Source organism: Dromiciops gliroides, chromosome 2, assembly GCF_019393635.1.
Source record: "Dromiciops gliroides isolate mDroGli1 chromosome 2, mDroGli1.pri, whole genome shotgun sequence".
Lineage (NCBI taxonomy): Eukaryota > Metazoa > Chordata > Mammalia > Microbiotheria > Microbiotheriidae > Dromiciops > Dromiciops gliroides.
In genome coordinates, this window is record NC_057862.1 from 442,621,949 (window position 1) to 442,640,531 (window position 18,583).

The 18,583-nt window shown below is 46.6% G+C and overlaps 1 protein-coding gene across 1 annotated transcript in view; it reads left to right on the forward strand.

The window, feature by feature from the left end:
• Positions 1-18,583, forward strand: part of LAMA5 (laminin subunit alpha 5) — a 225,312-nt gene that overhangs the window by 196,411 nt on the left and 10,318 nt on the right. The window contains exons 47-68 of the mRNA XM_043980944.1: positions 1,621-1,701; positions 3,569-3,783; positions 4,022-4,122; positions 4,334-4,514; positions 4,743-4,886; positions 5,264-5,415; positions 5,501-5,611; positions 5,874-5,985; positions 6,309-6,479; positions 8,605-8,801; positions 9,119-9,235; positions 10,245-10,399; positions 11,241-11,382; positions 11,614-11,716; positions 12,902-13,015; positions 13,773-13,952; positions 14,984-15,132; positions 15,984-16,160; positions 16,393-16,529; positions 17,090-17,243; positions 17,897-18,030; positions 18,161-18,323. Of these exons, the coding sequence (XP_043836879.1) occupies positions 1,621-1,701; positions 3,569-3,783; positions 4,022-4,122; positions 4,334-4,514; positions 4,743-4,886; positions 5,264-5,415; positions 5,501-5,611; positions 5,874-5,985; positions 6,309-6,479; positions 8,605-8,801; positions 9,119-9,235; positions 10,245-10,399; positions 11,241-11,382; positions 11,614-11,716; positions 12,902-13,015; positions 13,773-13,952; positions 14,984-15,132; positions 15,984-16,160; positions 16,393-16,529; positions 17,090-17,243; positions 17,897-18,030; positions 18,161-18,323 (3,190 nt within the window). The remainder of the gene's footprint in view (positions 1-1,620; positions 1,702-3,568; positions 3,784-4,021; positions 4,123-4,333; positions 4,515-4,742; positions 4,887-5,263; positions 5,416-5,500; positions 5,612-5,873; positions 5,986-6,308; positions 6,480-8,604; positions 8,802-9,118; positions 9,236-10,244; positions 10,400-11,240; positions 11,383-11,613; positions 11,717-12,901; positions 13,016-13,772; positions 13,953-14,983; positions 15,133-15,983; positions 16,161-16,392; positions 16,530-17,089; positions 17,244-17,896; positions 18,031-18,160; positions 18,324-18,583) is intronic.

Consider the following 18,583-nt stretch of genomic DNA (forward strand, 5'->3'; position numbering starts at 1 on the left):
AACAGAGTGTGGTCTACCACCTCCTGAGGCAGAGGCAGCCCATTATCCTTTTCAACAGCTCTAGATGTTATGAAACCTGTCTATCAAGCTAAAATCTGCCTCTGCGATTTCTGCCCTGCCCATACTCCTAGTTCTGCTTTCTGTAGCCAAGCATGACCAAATTAATCCAGATTCCACAGATACTCGAATACAGCTAATATGGCCACCTCTCACTGTCAAAATCTTCTTTACTCTGGGCCAAATATCCCCAGTTGCATCAGGCCCTTTTCCAAACCATTTCCATTCTACCTAAAATTCTTCCGTTTGGAATTCCATTCCTTTGTATTAGACCTCTGCTCACTCCTCTGAGAAAGAAGTCTTCCCCAATTGGTTCCAGTGAAAGGATCTGGTACTGGGCCTTAGACCCTGATCATCTGAGTCATCTTCCCAGGGTTGACAGCTCTTCCTTGGAACAGATTCAGGGGACCTTAGCCACAGAGCTTTGTTTCATTATTTTCTAAGCCCGAATCCCCTAAGAAGAACCACATCTGCTCATGAGCCGGCTTGGCCATCTGCGTTCAGAGACTGGCAGCATCTGAGCCCTAATTATGTTTCCCACTTCTCTACTGCTGATGTTCCTATAATGGATGTCCAGTTCTGGAATCCATGATCTCTTGCCTTTTTCTCCTACACACACACCAGAATACAAGAATATTTTTTCTAGGATTTATTCAACAAGGAAAAAGAAAGTATAAATTCTGAAACATTATACAAGAGAAGGTCACTAAGTAGCCATATAAAAAAAACTACCCTGGGACCACACTTGATGATACTTGAGCTTTCTGACCTAATGTTTAACTAAACTGCCTCAGTCCTGCATTGGCCACAAGGATTGTTTTTTTCCTGAGAGCACACACTATGGTATTCCTAGTCTCCAAAAAGGAATGGCATCCTCCGTATCAGAATTCACCTCATTTTGATGTGTGGTTGGTCAGCGTGGGCATTCTGGGCCTACTTCATTTGTCCATTCTGACATCTCAGACTTGCAGAGAGTAGATAATAAGATAATTAAGAACCATGACAAGTTTTCCTCATTGCTTAAGTAGACTACAGCACTTCTAAAAACACAAAGACAAGCCCATCCATCACAGGTCTTACCTATCCTTCAGCTGCCTACACAGATGTCCTCTTGTCATTAAGAATATTGGTCCTGGGGGTGTGCAGCTAGGTGGCACAGTAGATAAAGCACCAGCCCTGGTGTCAGGAGGACCTGAGTTCAAATCCGACCTCAGACACTTGACACTTACTAGTCATGTGACCCTGGGCAAGTCACTTAACTCTCATTGCCCCATCAAAAAAAAAAAAAAAAGAATATTGGTCCTGTGGGTCAGTCCTTTTTAGTCTGTGAATTCCTTTGTGGAGAGCAGACTGGGAACCATGTTACAAAAAGACCAACTAAAGGATCTTGGGATTGTTTAGCTGGGATTAGAGAAGATTCTGGAGTCAGGGGTATCCATAACAGATGGCCCAGCTCCACCCTATTTAAGTCTGTGCTACAGGCTGGGGAGGAAAGCCATCTGACAGTTGCTGACTTGGATGGGATCTGAGAAGATCCATCTACATCTTCCTCTCCACTTTCAGCTTTGCAGTTGGATGTGTCCATAAGGGTGGGGCCACCCAGTGTCTCTGCCAGCCTGGGTATGCAGGAGCTTCTTGTGAGCGGTAAGTAATGATAATAACCACATAACTGGTCTTTAAGGTTTGCAAAGTCCTTTCCTTGTGCTGTTTTGTTTGATGCTTATAGCAGCCCATTGAACTAAATGTTAGAGGCGAGAGAGGCAAAGGAAAGTATAATGGAAAGTATACTGGTGCCATTTTTGTCTTTCCCTTCTCCATCTAACCCCCCCACACACACCGTCTGTCTGTCTGTCTGTCTGTCTGTCTGTCTCTCTCTCTCTCTGTGTCTCTCTGTCTCTGTTTCTCTGTATGTGTATATACACATATATGCATACACCCATCATTTCTAAGCTGCCATCACTTGCTTTTGATTCCACTTCTCTAACATCTTTTGCATCCTTCCTTTCCTTTGAATTCCCTGTGCCAGTATCCTCATACAAACTGTGATTGCCACATGTCTAAACTATTCTAACAGACTCCTAAAAAGTCTTCCTCAGCATGGATGCACTTGATACCTGGCCCTGGAACAGAGAAGTTTTCCAATGCCATTGCTTCCCTGACCTCTGCTTCCACAGCTATGTTGAGTTACTTCCTCTCTTACCTCCCAACTGCTCAGTAATACAACTCCCTGGGGTGTAGTGAGAGTCATGGAGGAGCAGTTACAGAGCGACGGATGTTGTAGAGCAGAGGTATTAAACATGCTACTCTAGAACCAGATTAAAATGCAATTGGAAGTGATTAGCCAAATGAACAAAAACATAATAAAGTAGATAACATTAATAATATTACATTTTAAAACTAAGTCAGTATTCATTATGTACAGATTAGTGGCCCTGTTTCTATTTGAGTTTGACACCACTGTTGTAGAGTATCAAAAAGAACTCATTTTTTCATCTCAGTTGCTGAGTTAATAAAGACTGGACTACTTACTATCTTTTAAAAAAAGTCTTCCCATTTTACCTTTTTCCTCTCCAATTCATCTATATTGTTATCAGCCATCTTTTCATGTATTCATCTGCTCAGTTTATCCCTGTTAAAAAATCTGCAGTAATTCCCTATCTCTTGCCAAATAAAGTTCCACATTCTTTGCCTGACATTCAAGGTCTTCTGCATTTGAACACTTCCCTATATTTTCAGTTTTATCTCATGTAATTTTTCTCCACACACTTTATGCTTAGGACAAGTCAGACTATTTTCTATCCCCAGATACTTCCTGTACTTTCCCAACCTTCAAGCCTTTGTTCACCCTATTCCTTATATCTGGAATGCTCTTTCTCCTCTTTTTCTGATGTGTCCCTAACCTATCCATTCACATCTAAATCAAATGCTTTCTCTTCCAGGAAGTCTGCCATGACTATAGTCAATAACCATCCTCCTCCTTAGGCACCATGTACTTTGGCTTGCACTGATCAAGTAAAAGAGTGTATTATATCTCCTGTATCTGTGTCTTCCTGGACTGGAAACTGTGTAAGGGCAGGGATTATGTGTTATATGAACAGTGCACATGTTAGGAGCTTAAGAAATGTTTGTTGAATAAATCAGTAAATGAACTTTGAGTTAGAAAATCCTGACTCTTCTACTACATACTTAACCTGCTCAACCTTGGGTAAAATCACTGAACTTCTCTGGGCCTCAGTTTCCTCGTTTGTAAGATGAATTAACTGATCTCTAAGAAGCCTTCTAGCTCTGAGTCTGACAATGCTGTTACTAAACACTTCTAGGAATGGGGGCAGGGACGAATATCAGGAGGATATGGAGGGCAATGTACTGGAGGAAGTATAGCTATTTAGAAGGTAGTGATTGAGCAGGACCAGATGTTGCTGCCTATGCTTCAAGGGAATCATTCCTCCCTGATCAAGGGCATGCTGACTCACCTGGATGATTCTTTTCTCTCTCACCTGCCTCTCCTCAGGTGTGCTCCTGGATACTATGGCAACCCACTGGTGATTGGCAGCTCCTGCCAGCCTTGTGACTGCAGTGGGAATGGTGACCCTAATATGCTGTTCAGTCACTGTGATCCACTGACTGGGGCATGCTTGGGCTGCATGTACCATACAGCAGGCCCCCACTGTGAGAGCTGTGCTCCTGGTTACTATGGCAATGCTCTGCTCCCCAGGAACTGTACAAGTATGGTTGGGGCTGCCCTGTGCATGGGAAGAAGGGGGGAAGGGGCCAGGATATCCCAATGCAAAGTAGCTAGGTCCTTCTCCCTAAACCAGGGATAGCCCACACAGATTATGCACCATCACATGGAATGAGCTGGCCAGCTTGCCGTCTATAGTTTGGACAAGGAAGAATGGGAGGGGGAAGTAAATGTGCGAGACTAGGACTTATTACTGTTACTCTCTTGCCCTTGCCCTCCCAGAATGTGACTGCTCACCCTGTGGGACCGAGGTGTGCGATGCTCGGACTGGGCAGTGTTTGTGCAAAACTGGGGTGACTGGTCAGCGTTGTGATCGCTGTCAGGTAACATGGATGGCTTGGCCTGTCCCTCGAGGGCTTCCAGGACTTAGAAGGCAGTAGGGTGTGGGGGCAGTGAAGCCTGTTGGGCAAGGGTGTCCTGAGTATTAGACTTTACAGAGTTCACCAGCTTGCCCCCAGATGGGCCCCCTTCACAAAAATGAGGAGCTTCAGCATCCCACCCTCCTTGCCACCTCTCTCTCCTCTCTCCCTCCAGGATGGGCACTATGGCTTTGACAGTTGTGGAGGCTGCCGGCCCTGTAACTGTGGTTTGGCTGCAGTTGGGTCCAGCTGCCACTCCCAGAGTGGGCAGTGCCATTGCCGGACCGGAGTCAGTGGAACACAGTGCCAGCAGTGTGCCCCTGGATACTGGGGGTTCAGTGAGCATGGCTGTACCCGTGAGTCTCCGAGTCATATGGAGATCCTGAGGGAGGAAAGGATGTATGGGAGGAAATAAGGGAAAAGAGTTCTGGAGGGAGGGGAGGCAATATTTTGGAAGGGCAAAGCTGGGCAATACAGTGAAATTTGAGGATCAGGTTAGGACATTTGCTTGAGAGGTGATCTTAACCCCTCCCCCACCATGGATCTGGAGGATCAACAACTCAGCAGACTTTTCTTCCCCACAGGCTGCCAGTGTCGAGGAGGTCACTGTGATCCCCGCACGGGCGAGTGTACCTGTCCCCCTGGCCTAAGCGGGAAACAGTGTGACACCTGTAGCCAGCAGCATCAAGTACCTGTGACCCATGGTCCTGGTGGTGTCCACTGTGAAGGTGGGTCCCAATGAGGCTAACCCTTCTTACTTTACCCATCTTCTTTCTCCCTCATTTTTCCTTCACTTACAATCCCTCTCCCAATCCAGAGCCATCCATATATCTCATCATAACTTCACCTCTCATTGTCACCTCTCTGATCACCTCCTCATGCCCAGACTAGTTTGGGAATGGGCTGACTTGGGTTACCATCCCCCTGTGTCCTCCAAGCCATGAGTTTGGGGCCCAAATTAGGTAGCACTTTTATGTCCCCTTATGGGGGCTGTGACAGGGAGGTCACAAGGGAGGTTTGGGATCCTGCACCTGAAAGCCCAGATACCCTAGGTCCCCCAACTCTTGGTCCCCACATTAATTGCTGCTCTTGCCTTACCCCAAAGTGTGTGACAGTTGTGTGGTGCTGCTACTGGATGACCTGGAGAGGATAGAGTCACTCTTCCCCACCATCCGCCAGCAACTCAGCAGCCTCAATGCCAGCTCTGTGGCCTGGGCCAGATTGCACGGAATCAACAGCTCCATTGCTGCCCTGGTGGTAGGTCACCCTGACCCAGGCTCTCCTCCCTACCCCCTCTACAAGGCCTCCAGTGCCTTTAACCTTGTCTCCTTTCCCTCCCCAGAATCAGCTTCGAGGCCCCCTGGGATCTCGGGAGCCAACAAGACAGAGACTAGATGAGCTGGAACGTCAGAGTGGAATTCTGGAGGAAGAGGCTAACATGCTTCACAGCAAGGAAGGGTCCCCCCTCCTCCAAAGCCCCTGGCCCCCAAATATATCCTATACCCCTCATTCTCTACTTCCTCATCCTTTGATATTGCTAGGTTCTTTGGTTTTGTTTAGCCCAGAGCAAATTGTTCCATCTTTTCCTGTGCTGTCACGGACAGTTCCAAGGCGCCTTTAGGGTTCCCCAAATTCCTTTTCTTCAACTTGGACCCTCAGCCTCTTCTCCTTGAGTTTTTAGAGCTTTAGGCTGACCATGGTCTTGACCCCTATAGGTGGCAGATGCTCGAGCCCAGGCAGGTCAGCTACAGGAGAGCTCTGGGGACAACCTTCATCGAGCAGAGACTCTGCTACGCAATATCCAGAATGTGGAACGTGCTCTAGGGGGTATGCCTGGAATGAGGGAAACAGGAACTTCTGGCCCATCCAGCCAGTGCTTTCCCAACAAGCCCTACCTAGTGATTCAAGTAATAGAAGGAAGGTGGGATTGTTTAAAAGGAGATGAGATGGAGAGGAGATGGGTGAAGAAGGTCAGGTGGCATTCGGATTACTGCCTTTGGGGGGATATTCTAGAGAAAGCTCCTGTTCAGGTGTGGGCTGGACTAGAGGACCCTGACAGAGCATTCTCTGTGGGTAAAGGGAGTAGAGGGCAGTGGTCCCATGGGGATGCTGGCAACTCACTTCTCTACCCCACTTACCTTTCTCCCTAGAGCTAATATCTCAGATGGACAGACTCTCCCCGTCTAATACCAGCACAGCCTCTGGTGAAGAGTTCCTGCAGACACTGGGGGAGGTGGAGCGGATGCTACAGGAGATGCGGGCCAGGGATTTTGGGGGGCCACGAGCTGTGGCTGAAGGGGAGCTGGGAGAGGCACAGAGCTGTAAGTGGAAGCCTCCCCCTGATTGACCCTCAAGGCCATGGGAGCCAATAAGCAAGAATCCCTAAGCAAAGGAGTCTCTTCTAGTTCTATATTCAGGGCTAGGATAGGCAGAAAAAGGGAGGCTTATGGTCTCTGGCCTCAGGGAGCTCATGGCCTGAGAAAACAAGACTCAGCTATGTGAATATCTTTTTTTTCCCCAACCTTAAAATTATTTTATTATTTTCCAGTTACATGTAAAGATAGTTTCCAACATTTGTTTTTGTAAGTTTTTGAACTCCAAATTTTTCTCCCTCCTTCACTTCCCTCCCCCACCTCCTCAAGTCAGAAAGCAATCTGATGAAGGTTATAGATGTACAATCATATTAAACATATTTCTGCATTAGTCATGTTGTGAAAGAAGAATCAGAACAAAAGGGGAAAGGGAAAAACCTCAAAAGACAAAAAAAAAACCCAAAAAGTAGAAATCTCAATCTCACAGTTCTTTTTTTTCTGGTTGTGGAGAACATTTTCCATCATGAGTCCTTTGGAATTGTTTTGGATCATTGTATTGTTGAGAAGATCTAAGTCTATCACAGTTGATCATCACATAATGTTCTTGTTACTGTATACAATGTTCTCCTGGTTCTGCTCACTTCACTCACCAGAAATGTGCATTTCATGATAAGAATGTAGAGGAAGATCTTGAAAATCTCTTAAAATGTGGTTGATTTTATTGCTTAAAGTTTTATTGATACTTCCTTTTTCACACCAGTCACTTAACCACAACAACATTCATGATAATAGCTAGAATTTATATAGCACTTTAAGGCTAGTGGAGCACTTTATAAATATTCTCATTTGATTCTCACAACAACCCTGGGAGGTAAGGTACTATTATTATCTCCATTTTACAGATGAGGAAACTGAGACAGGCAGAGGTTAAGTGACTTGCTCAGGGTCACATGGCTAATAAGTGTCTGAAGCTGGATTTGAATTTAAATCTTCCTGACTCTAGGTCTAACACTATCCACTGTGCCACTTAGCTGTCTTAGTATATTTTCCAATGTACTATTCCCCCCATTCACCCACCATTCAAAGCAAAGAAAAACAGTAGAGCAAAACCAATTGACATGTATCACAACATATTTAGCTGTCCATACCTGTAGATCTCCTTCTACTGAGAGTAATGTGTTGTACCAGCTATTCTCAGGGACCAAGACTAGTTACTGCAGTTACTTGCATGAAACTGAAATCAGCTGCTCTTGAACATTATTTTTCATTTGCATTAGTGTAATCATTGTGAATGGTGTTCTCCTGGTTCTATTTTCTTTACTCAGGATCAGTTTAGATAAATTTTTCCATGTTTCTTTGAATTCTTCCAATTCATTTTTTCTTATAGTGCATTATATTCCATTGTAACCATATACTTTAATTTCCTCAAACATTTCCCAGGCATGGGTATCCCAGCCAAAATATCTGTATTCAAATCCTAATTTTGTTATTTTATGTTGTGTTTATGTTTAAGTCACTTAACTTCCCTGATCTTTAGTATCTTCAATTATAAAATGAAGTTAGACTAGATTGGTGATATGCAAAGTGTGGTCTAGGGAACAAGTGGGGATCCCCAACACCCTCTTTGGGGGTCTGCAAGACTCAGAGAGACCATGAATGCAAAACTATTAATAAGAGAATTAAGAGGTTTTAATTTCTAACATAGTAAATGCTGATAGATGTAATCTACATTTTTAAAAGTTCTTTTTGGGAAGAATCCTCAATAATTTTTAAGAGTACAAAGGGGTCCTGAGCAAAAAACTTTATATAGCACTTTAAGGCTAGTGGAGCACTTTATAAATATTCTCATTTGAGAACCACTTTACTAGATGATTTCTCTAAGTCCTTTTTGACTCAGGGCAGCTAGGTGGTGCAGTGAATAAAGCACCAGTCCTGGATTCAGGAGGACTTGAGTTCAAATCTGACCTCAGACACTTGAAACTTACTAGCTGTGTGACCCTGGGCAAATCACTTAACTCTCATTGCCCCACCAAAAAAAAGTCCTTTCTGACTCTAAATCCTATGATCCTTTGGCAGCAAATGACCACTTCTTCTCCTCTCTTTCTCTGCCACTGATTTCTTTGTCCTGGGTCAGTACTGAACCGAGTGCAGAGTCAACTTACCAGCCGGTGGGAAGAAAGCCAGACGTTGGCATCGAGTATCCGGGAACGCTTGGCTCAGCATAGCTCACAACTCATGGACCTGCGGGATGCCTTGAATGAGGCTGTCAATAAGACTCGTCTCACTGAAGAGCTCAACAGTCGGAACCAAGAACACCTAGAAGAGAGGCTGGTGAGAGAACTCTGCAGCCCAGGACTCTCTGCATCCACTCTGGGCCCTTCATTCCCTTCTCCTTCCTCCCCACCCCAACTTTCCTGCCCAAGATAGCTGGGCTTTGGGACCAATGATCATGAACTCAGCCTCCTCCTGCCCTCTTTCCATTCCAGGATGAGATGTCCACAGGATGGGAGTTATCTCCTCTTGGCTTTCTCCCTCATGCTAGTCTGACCATTCTGTATTCCCAAGGGAATTATGGGCTTCAGGAAGGGGAAGGGCAGGGTCTAGGAGCTCATGATGAATTTGGTGACATCAACTTCTTCTGGCTTTAGCAAAAGAAACAGGAGTTGGAGAGGGAGAATGCAACGCTGAGGGATACGCTGCGGATGGCCGAGGATGCCTTAGCTCAAGTCTCTGAACTTTTACAGACCATGGACAGGGCCAAGGAGGTGAGAGAGGGAGGAGTAAAGGATGGTGTACCTCCAGATGGTGAATCATCTCCTGGTTAGGGTTTTTAAATGTTTGTTGAATTGAATTGGGCTGGATGAGACCTGGGAGCTTGAGGAGGAGGAAACTGAGGGCCAAAGGAAGGGAAATGACTTGGCCAAGAACACACATCCAAGTAGTGGCAAATCCAGGACTAGAACCCAAGTCTTCTGACTCTCAGTCCAAAGCACTTTCCATTACATCACATCTGCATTGCTCTTCTGCAAATATGTTCATTTAAATGGATTTGCATGGAGGACTCTGAGAATAAGCTGCAAATGTGCCTTGGGACCAGCACAGATTTGTTTTTGGTCCAGAATGGACTTATGATTTTACTGGTATGGTGAACTCATGGTAAGAAACTCCTTCTACCAAAGCTGATCAGCATCTGCCCAGCAGCTTACATTCTTAAAAAGTGTTGCATTTGTGTGAAATGAAATCATTTGCCTAGGGTCACACAGCTCATGTATTTGAAAGGTGGGGCTCGAACCCCAGGCATTCTCAACTCTACTTTATCCAGCTTTATCCAACATGTCCCATTGTACTAGCACAAATAATATGAAAAAAAGTGTCCTCCACCACCCCATTTCCATTTCACCTTGGGAGGAGACCAGAGACTCATATAGGCCTCAAACCCTTTCAGAACCATTCATTGTAGAGGAGCAGGCTCCCTCTCCTCTTAGCAAAGAGTCCCTGACTGAGATATTACAGATAATCTGAAAATGGATAGCCTCCTGGTGGCAAATAATAAAACTGTGTTTCTGAGAATTTCTGTGTTATTTTGCATTTATGGACATTCACATGTTGAGTTCAGTGCAAAAACACAGGCAACGTTCAACAAGCCACTTTAGTGAAAGGGAGAAGTTAGCAAGGCAGGGCAAATAGTCTCCACAGATGAGATCTGGAAGACTTGCCTTGGGCTGGGCTTTGTCTTTAAAGGGAAGCATCAGACAGGGCTTTGTCTTTCCCCAGGAGTATGAACATCTGGCTGCCAACTTGGATGGTGCCAGGACCCCACTGACAGAGAAGATGCAGAAATTCTCTCCTGCAAGCAGCAAGATTCCTATTGTGGAACGGGCAGAGGCGCATGCCCGAGAGCTTGACCAGCTTGCATACAACCTCTCCAGGTGAGTCTGCTGCTGCACCCTGGGTGAGTCCCTGAGGTAAGGAGGCACCAGGGTGTTAGACATGTGGCCTCTACACTCAAAGGAGCTGATAGTCTAGCTAGAGAAAGGTGATGGACCTAGGGATAAGATGGCATACTGGAAAGTACACTAGGCTCCCCCTAGGCATCTTGACCCCAGCTCATTTGGTCTTCAGAGTCATACATTGAGGTAAATATTAGAAGCACAAGAGAAGAAGGAGTATATGATAAGAAATGTACTGGTGTTGTCTTTGATGCTTCCCTATCCTTCACATTTCATAGCCAGTCTGCCACCAGTTCCTGTCATCTCTATCTCCATGGCACGGTGCTAGGCACTGGAGATACAGAGATAAAAATGAAATAGCTCTTGGCCTCAAGGAGCTTACATTCCCTTAGGAGAGGCAGCATATACAACATATCCACAAAATTTAAGTTGGGAGGCCTGGGTTTACATCTCAGCCCTGATACTTAGTAGTAGGAACCTTGGGCAATTGACTTAACTCTCCTGGGCCTGGATTGGATGATCTCAAAGGCCCCTGTCAGGTTTAAATTCTATGAATGTGAACTGGGCATAAACCAAGCAGCCCTTGGTTTTCCTGGAGGAAAGCGGACAAGGGAATGAGGGTTGGGGTCACCACTGCTGGGGATGATGGATCAGGCAGAGGTCAGATCAGATTGGTGGGGCTAAAGTAATTGGTGAAGTTAGAGAATCATAATAGGGAGGCAGTGTGAGTGGGGCTCTCATTGCTGAGTATATAGGGGGCATTCTCTCCCATCTCTCTCCACCCTGAATCCTGACCTCCCATCTGCATCCCTGCTTCCAGTATCATTCGTGGCACAAACCAGGATCGGTTCATTCAGCGAGCAATCGAGGCCTCTAATGCTTATGCTAGCATCCTTCAGGCTGTGGGTAAGGCTGAGGAGGCTGCTGGCCAGGCCCTACACAATGCAACCAACACCTGGGAGGTAAGTGACCTGGAAGGTCTCTCCCCTACCAGCCCCTTTGGGCTTCCTGGGCCCCCTTTTCCGACTCAAGGATTAAAGACCAGCAAGAGTGGGGGAGAGAGAAAGGGTGGTATGGACTTTACAGGTTAGACTTTATTTCCTGCCTTCTATCTGGTTTTCTATGCTCCCGTCCCCAATGATCCAGGGCCATCTTGGTAGGAACAAATCTTTTCTTACCTCCTTTGTACTAAGATGGTGATTCACGGAGGGCTCAGTGCCCGAGCCCGGGAGCTCCGGGAGAACAGTAGCATCCTGGAAGAAGCTGTCCGCAGCCAACAGAAGAAATTGAGTGGAGGTGAGAGCTCAGGGCCAGATGCTGCTTAGGTTAGCACCTGGATTGGCCAGAGACCTACTGGACTGTTTCACAGCTTTGGGTGGGAAGGAACAGACAGGGAAAGAGACCTTTGAATGTGGCTGACTTTGGGCAGCTTCACTCATGTCACCTCTGTCTGTCTTTTGTGTGTTTTATCCTCTTTAAAGAACTGGGGGGATGGAGGTGGGGGGCACATGCCTTATGAGCTACTATCTCCTGGGGTGATCTTTTAGGGATGAGAAGGGAATTGCATGCGATCAAACCCAGGTAAAAAGAAGCTGGGTTTCAGAAGTGCTTTACAGTGTATTTGTGTGTGTGTGTGTGTGTGTGTGTGTGTGTTCCAGTGTTTGTCATTACATATAATCACCTGTGTCTGCATTTGCGTGTTCATGTTTTGAGGGAATTCCTGTATCATGCTAAGAATATGTCTCTGTCTTTCTGTGTCTCACTATCACCATAATTGACAACATAGTAACTAATACTATATAGCACTTTTAAGTTTGCAAAACACTTTGTCATGTATCTCCTTTGATCCTCGCAACAGTTCAGTGAGGTAGGTACTACAGGATAGATATTATCTCCATTTCACAGATGAGGAAACTGAGACTGAAAGACAGTAAATGATTTGCCCAGAGTCACTCAGCTAACCAATGATCAGAGGCAGGATTTGACCCTAGATCTCTCCTGACTTGCAGTCCCACCTCCTTCCCACTGTATATGCTTTAAACAAGCTTGTGTTTGTGCGTATATGAGTATTTATTCCTCTAGGTATGTTTTTGTCTATATGTAGGTTCTTGTGTTGCTGTACATATATCTGTGATCCGTGTGTGTCTTAATCCATGTCAACGTGTATATCTATATGTCTCTGTCTATGTAGACTGAAAGCTCTTTAGGGGCAGGGACTGTGTAATTCTTTTTTGCATCCTCAGCACCTAGGACAGTGCCCAGCTCACAGTAAGTTCTCAATAAATGTATTTTGAATGGAATGGATTGAATTATGTGCGTGTTTGCATGTGTGTGTATGTGCAAGCATGTGTGCACATGTATACACCTCCTCATCAGTGTGTCTTGCCCTTCACCTCCCTTAGGAGGAGGATTCAGCCTGCAGTGGGGGTTGATTGAACTAAACTTTGTGCTGACAGTGATCCCTTGGGCCTTTCCCTCCAGCCATTAGAGAAACCTTGCAAGCCTCTCGGACTCAACTGGAAGAAGCCAAAGCTAAGAAGGATCGACTAGCGGCCCAGCTGAAGGGTGTGCAGAGCATGCTAGCCATGGACAGAGGTATGTCTGGCCTAGGCTCCAAAGTATCCCCCATCATTTCCTAGGACCCTACATTCTCCCCACCAATATGCCCCTCATTTAGGAGTTTTCCTAGTATATTGACTTGGTCTTAATGGGCTGGTGGGTGACTTGACTTGACTTTATTTGCCTGGTTTCCCCAGAATCCTGGTTCTCAGGTAGTTTCATTGCATAAGTTACCTATGCATCACCCAGACAGCCAGATGGCATGGTGGCTAGAGCACTGGAGTCAGGGATACCTGAGTTCAAATTCTGCCTATGACCCTGGGCAAGTCACTTTACCTGTCTTTGCCTCAGTTTCTTCATTTGTAAAATGATGAGGTTGTACTTGATGACTTCTAAGATCCCTGGCTTTAAATTTATGTTCTCATGATCTTGTGACTTCTCTGACACCCCACCCCCACCAGCCATATCCCTCTCATTCCTTAGAAAATCTGTGTTGTTTCTTTAGCATACTAGAAGATACTCCAGGTATGTGGGGGTTGGTCCTTGTGGTCTATGATTTGCTGTCTCTACCCCTAGAAAGCTTGGTGAGCTCTGCAGCTCTGGTCTCCATACCTTTCTCCCTCCACCTAGGGATGTCCTTGGTATATAATCATCACATCCCCTGTTTGAGATAAATGGTCCTTTCTTCAGAAGAGACTGTGGGTGCCCCCTTAGCATTAGCCAAAGTTCCATTTCAGGGTGGTTTGGGAAAGGCTGGTACTTGAGGTGTTGAGCTAACCTTTCCCTGTCCTAGATGACACTAGTGAGAAGATTGCCCGTGCCAAGGCAGTGGCCATAGAAGCCAATGACACGGCCGCACAGGTCGGGGCCACACTGAGAGACATGGAGAGGAATCTGAATCGATGGCAGGGACAGTATGGGGACCTGAGTAACCAAGACCTGGCCCAGGCCATGGAAGATGCTGGAAAATCAGGTCAGGAGGCTGGTTTCGGGGGAAGATGGGGGTCCAGCACCAGGGAGACCTATGGTTTAATGCTGGTTCTACCCATAACTCATTATATGACTTTGAACAGATTATTTAACATGGACCTCAATTTCTTTATGTTTAAAATGGAATCAATTAACAAGCATTTATTAAAAGCTTATGGTATGGGTAGCTAGGTGGCGCAGTGGAAAGAGCACTGGCCTTGGATTCAGGAGGACCTGAATTCAAATTTGGCCTCAGACACTTAACACTAGCTGGGCAAGTCACTTAACCCAAATTGCCTGACTAAAAAAAAAAAGCTTATAGTGTGCCAAGAAATATACCAGGTGCTAGGAACACAGAAGATAAAGTGAAGAGACAGTAGATAGATAGATAGATAGATAGATAGATAGATAGATAGATAGATAGATAGATAGATAGATAGATAGATAGATAGATAGATAGACAATAAATACAAATTAATTTGGAGGGGAGACCCTAGCAGCTGGGGGAGGTCGGGAAAGGCCTCAGGTAAAAGGTAGGGCTTGGGCTTAACTTTGAAGAAAATGGAATTTAAAAAAAGGTTGAGGTGAGGAAGGAAAGAATATATCAGTATGGATAACAGTCCATGAGATGGGAGAATTAATTTTGCAAGTGAGCAGTAGCAAGAACTTCGACAATTTGACTAGATCTTAGGGTACATGAAGGTGAGCAATGTTTGGAAAAGCAATAACTAGGGTGGGATTAGGGGAAAAGAGAATCATTTCTGCTTTGGACAAGTTGGATTTGAGATGCCTACGGGACATCTAGTTTGATGATAATATCACTTTACTTGCTTATTCCACAGGGGGTAATTTCATCCTCTCATAGGCAGGAGGATCCTGCCCTTTATGTAGATGGAGAAAGTGAGGTCATTGGTAGTCCCCAATTCCCTTTGCCTAGAGCTGGTGGGTGAGGGGAAGCTTCTCTTTCTTGTTCCCATTGACCACAGCTCTCTGAGATGTGGATGTTTCATTTATGGGTTCTCATCTCCCATGCAGTATCCAGTCTAGAGAATACCTTGCCTCAATTGCTGGCCAAGCTAAGCCACCTAGAGAACAAGAGAGGACAGAATGCCAGTCTGGCCCTCTCCAACAGCATCTTGCGTGTGCGGGAACTCATCACCCAGGCTCGGAGTGCTGCAAGCAAGGTACCTGCTCCAGGGGGATTGGGGGTCAGGACTGGAGTGAAGGCAAGGGAGTAGAGACTTTGTTAAAAGCAGAATTGGGAAGGTTCTAAGGAAGAAGGGTAGGGGTAGAAGGATGCTGAAGGAGGTAACACAGGCCACAGTGGCTAGAGCACTTGACTTGGTATCAGGTTTGTATCCTGCCTTAGATATTTATTAGCTGGGTATCCCTGAGCGATTCAGTTGTTTCAGCTCCAGTTTCCTCATCCCACCTATCTCACAAAGTTAGTGTGAGGATCAGAGAAGATACTATAAGTAAGGTGCTCTGAAAACCTTAAAGGGCTAAATAAATGTGATCATATTATTTTATTGAAGAAACAGAGGTTACTGGGGGGTGAGAGAGGTTGGGGGAGGAACCAAGAAGGATCTGAGGGCTGGGGTCCCAGGTGAAGTCAATGATTGCTCTTGGTCTCCCCACCAGGCCTGATAAGAGGAGGAGCTGGAACATCTTCTCACAAGTTCTCCACTGTCTGTACTGTGGTCCTCTTTCTTTGCCCTTGGCAGGTTGGGACCTGGGGTCAGCCTATGATGGAGGCTTGGCAAGCCTGGCTGAAGGCCCCCTGTACACTGTGTATACACTGTTGTCCTCTCGGGGTTGCTCTGATGAGGGAGAGTCAACTGAAATGTTCCTACCCAATTCAGGGTTGCCATTAGGGTAGGAGGCATAGGGTTGAATGGAACAGGGATGGGCCCCAGGGTAGGAAGTATTTCTCAGATTCATCAAAGCATCTCAACGAGCATGATACCCTCTTTGCCACCAAATCACGGCCAAACCCCAGAGCCCACTGATCAATGGATCCTCTTCCTCCAACCAGGTGAAGGTGCCCATGAAATTCAATGGCCGCTCAGGGGTGCAGCTGCGGCCCCCTCGGGACCTGCAGGACCTGGCTGCATACACAGCGCTCAAGTTCTACATCCAGAGCTCAGAGCCACCTCAGCAGCAGGGCCAGGAGGCCAAAAGCCAGTTTGTCCTCTACATGGGCAGTCGTGAGGTAGATGTTTTGTGGGAGGGGAGAGAGCCAGTCACACATATCACAGAGGCTGTGTCCACAGGAAGGGACCTCTGGGGCTTGTGTGCTGGAGCTCATTACGCCCATGTTGACCAAGAACCTCAAATACATTTGGCTGGGGGAGAGGGAGGGGAAAGGGGAAGGGGCCACCAGAAGAGAGAAGGAAGGTGGCTCATGCCCTGGGTCGAATATCCTTCCCTGTTCTGACCTCCAGGCTTCTGGGGACTACATGGGGGTGATCCTACATGAGCACAAGGTACAGTGGGTTTACCGGCTTGGGGAGGCAGCCCACAGGACCCTGACCATCGATGAGGACATCGGAGAGCAGTTTGCTACTGTCAGCATTGACAGGTCTATATCCCACCCCTGCCTTCTGGACACCCAGTCCTTTAGGTCTTCAGAGAGGAGGGAAGCAGGGATCTTTCATCCTCAGAGGTCTCTTCAAAGGGGAGGCAGTGCAATGCAATGAAGAGAGTACTTGACCAGTCAGGAGACCTAACCTCTGGCTCCAGCCTTGCTGTTAAATTGCTGTGTGGCCTTAGATAAATCACTTCCTCTCTTGAGGCTTTGGTTTCTTCATGTGGAATGCGATAGGGTTGAATTGCATTAGCCCTAAGACCCTTGTAGTTCTACTATAATTCTAGGGTTTCCCTTGGTCACTTCTGAATCTCCAGAAGCAGCTTGGGCTAACACAACGAGCTCTTGCTGCAGCTGCTGTGTTGTGTTATGTGACTTCATTTCCCCCAACTGTGAAATGAGAGAATCAGTCTTCTATAGGAAAGACATAGGAAGGGAAGGACAGGAAAAAAAGGTGGAGAGAGAGGCTAATGGTGGGGGACACCAGGGCCGGGGGTAGGGGAGCACAGACTGAGATCTCTTCAGGGCTCCCATTTTTTCTTCTTTTATTCTAGGATCCTTCAGTATGGTCACATGTCTGTCACAATGGAGAAGCAGACAGTACATGAGACCAAGGGAGATAGTGTGTACCCTGGGGACCAGGGCCTACTCAACCTGAGGCCCCAAGACTTTGTCTTCTATGTGGGAGGCTACCCTTCCAACTTCACGGTAAGCCCAGGAAAGGATGTCATGGGATGAGGAAGAGAGAGGGACTGGAGGAGGAGGAGGAGACAGAAATCCTATTCTGTGACAGTTGATGTGCAAACGAATAAACACTTCTAGTAGACTCAAAACAATCAACCGACACAGGTTAATTCAGTTCAGCAGGTGTTTATTGCATGCAAGGGCCTGGAAATACAGTCTGTCCTTAGCAAACCTGTATTCTTCTAGATGGAATACAGGGAAGGGAGGATGCAATGGGGCCAAGACAGATGAGACAAAATGCTGTAGAGATTTGAGCAGGGGGAGAACATTTTTAGCTTGGTTGGTGGGGATGGGAAGGACACCAGGGAGAGCTTCCCAGAAGAGAGAGGACGTTGTGCTGGGTTAAAGCATTCTGGGCAGCAGAGAGCAGGAGGACACACACTGCCTCTTGGCAGACAAGCCTCAGAGAAGGGGGTTCTGAGGCTCCCCCCATCACTTCTCCTCACAGCAGAAATCCCTCTGTCTCTTGGCATCTCACCTACACCCACTATACTGCAGTCTTTTCCTTGTTGTGGCATTGGTTGGAGATGGAGCCCAATTGTCAACATTTCCATTGTGGTCAGGGTGCCCTGGTCTTCCACTAACCCCTGGTCTCTGATTCTGTCTTCTCTCTTCAGCCTCCTAGGCCTCTGCGTCACCCTGGTTACCGGGGCTGCATCGAGATGGACACCCTGAATGAGGAGGTTGTCAGTCTTTACAACTTTCAGAGGACCTTCTATCTGGACACAGCCTTGGACAAACCCTGTGCCAGGTGTGTGCCTTCCCCACCCCTATTCCTGACCTCAGATCCCCTTCTTTGATCCCTGGGAGGGTGTATGTCAGTGCTGGGAGCAGCTGGGCTTGGAGGGAAGAAGGAGATCTCAATTTGTCTCTTCGGCTAGATCTAAATCCACGGGGGACCCCTGGCTGACAGATGGCTCCTACCTGGATGGCACGGGCTTTGCGCATATCAGCTTTGAGAGTCAGATCAGCAGCACCAAGCGCTTTGAGCAGGAACTGAGACTGGTCTCCTATACTGGTATCATCTTCTTCCTTCAGTACCAGGTACAGCTGCCATTCTCCCAACCCCTTCCTTACTTCTGGGCCCACTGACCCTCTTAATCATAGATCTAGAGGCGGGCATCCTTCAAGTCCAACCTCTTAAGTTTACATATGAGGAAACTGAGGCATAAAGAGGTTAAGTGAGTTGTCCCCAGGGTCACAGAGAGTATAAGCTTTGGAGGTGGAATTTGACTTCAGAGTCAGTGCATTTTCCACTTTTTCTCAGTGGAAGCCTCCACGCCAGCTTCCTATCCCCCCTTTCC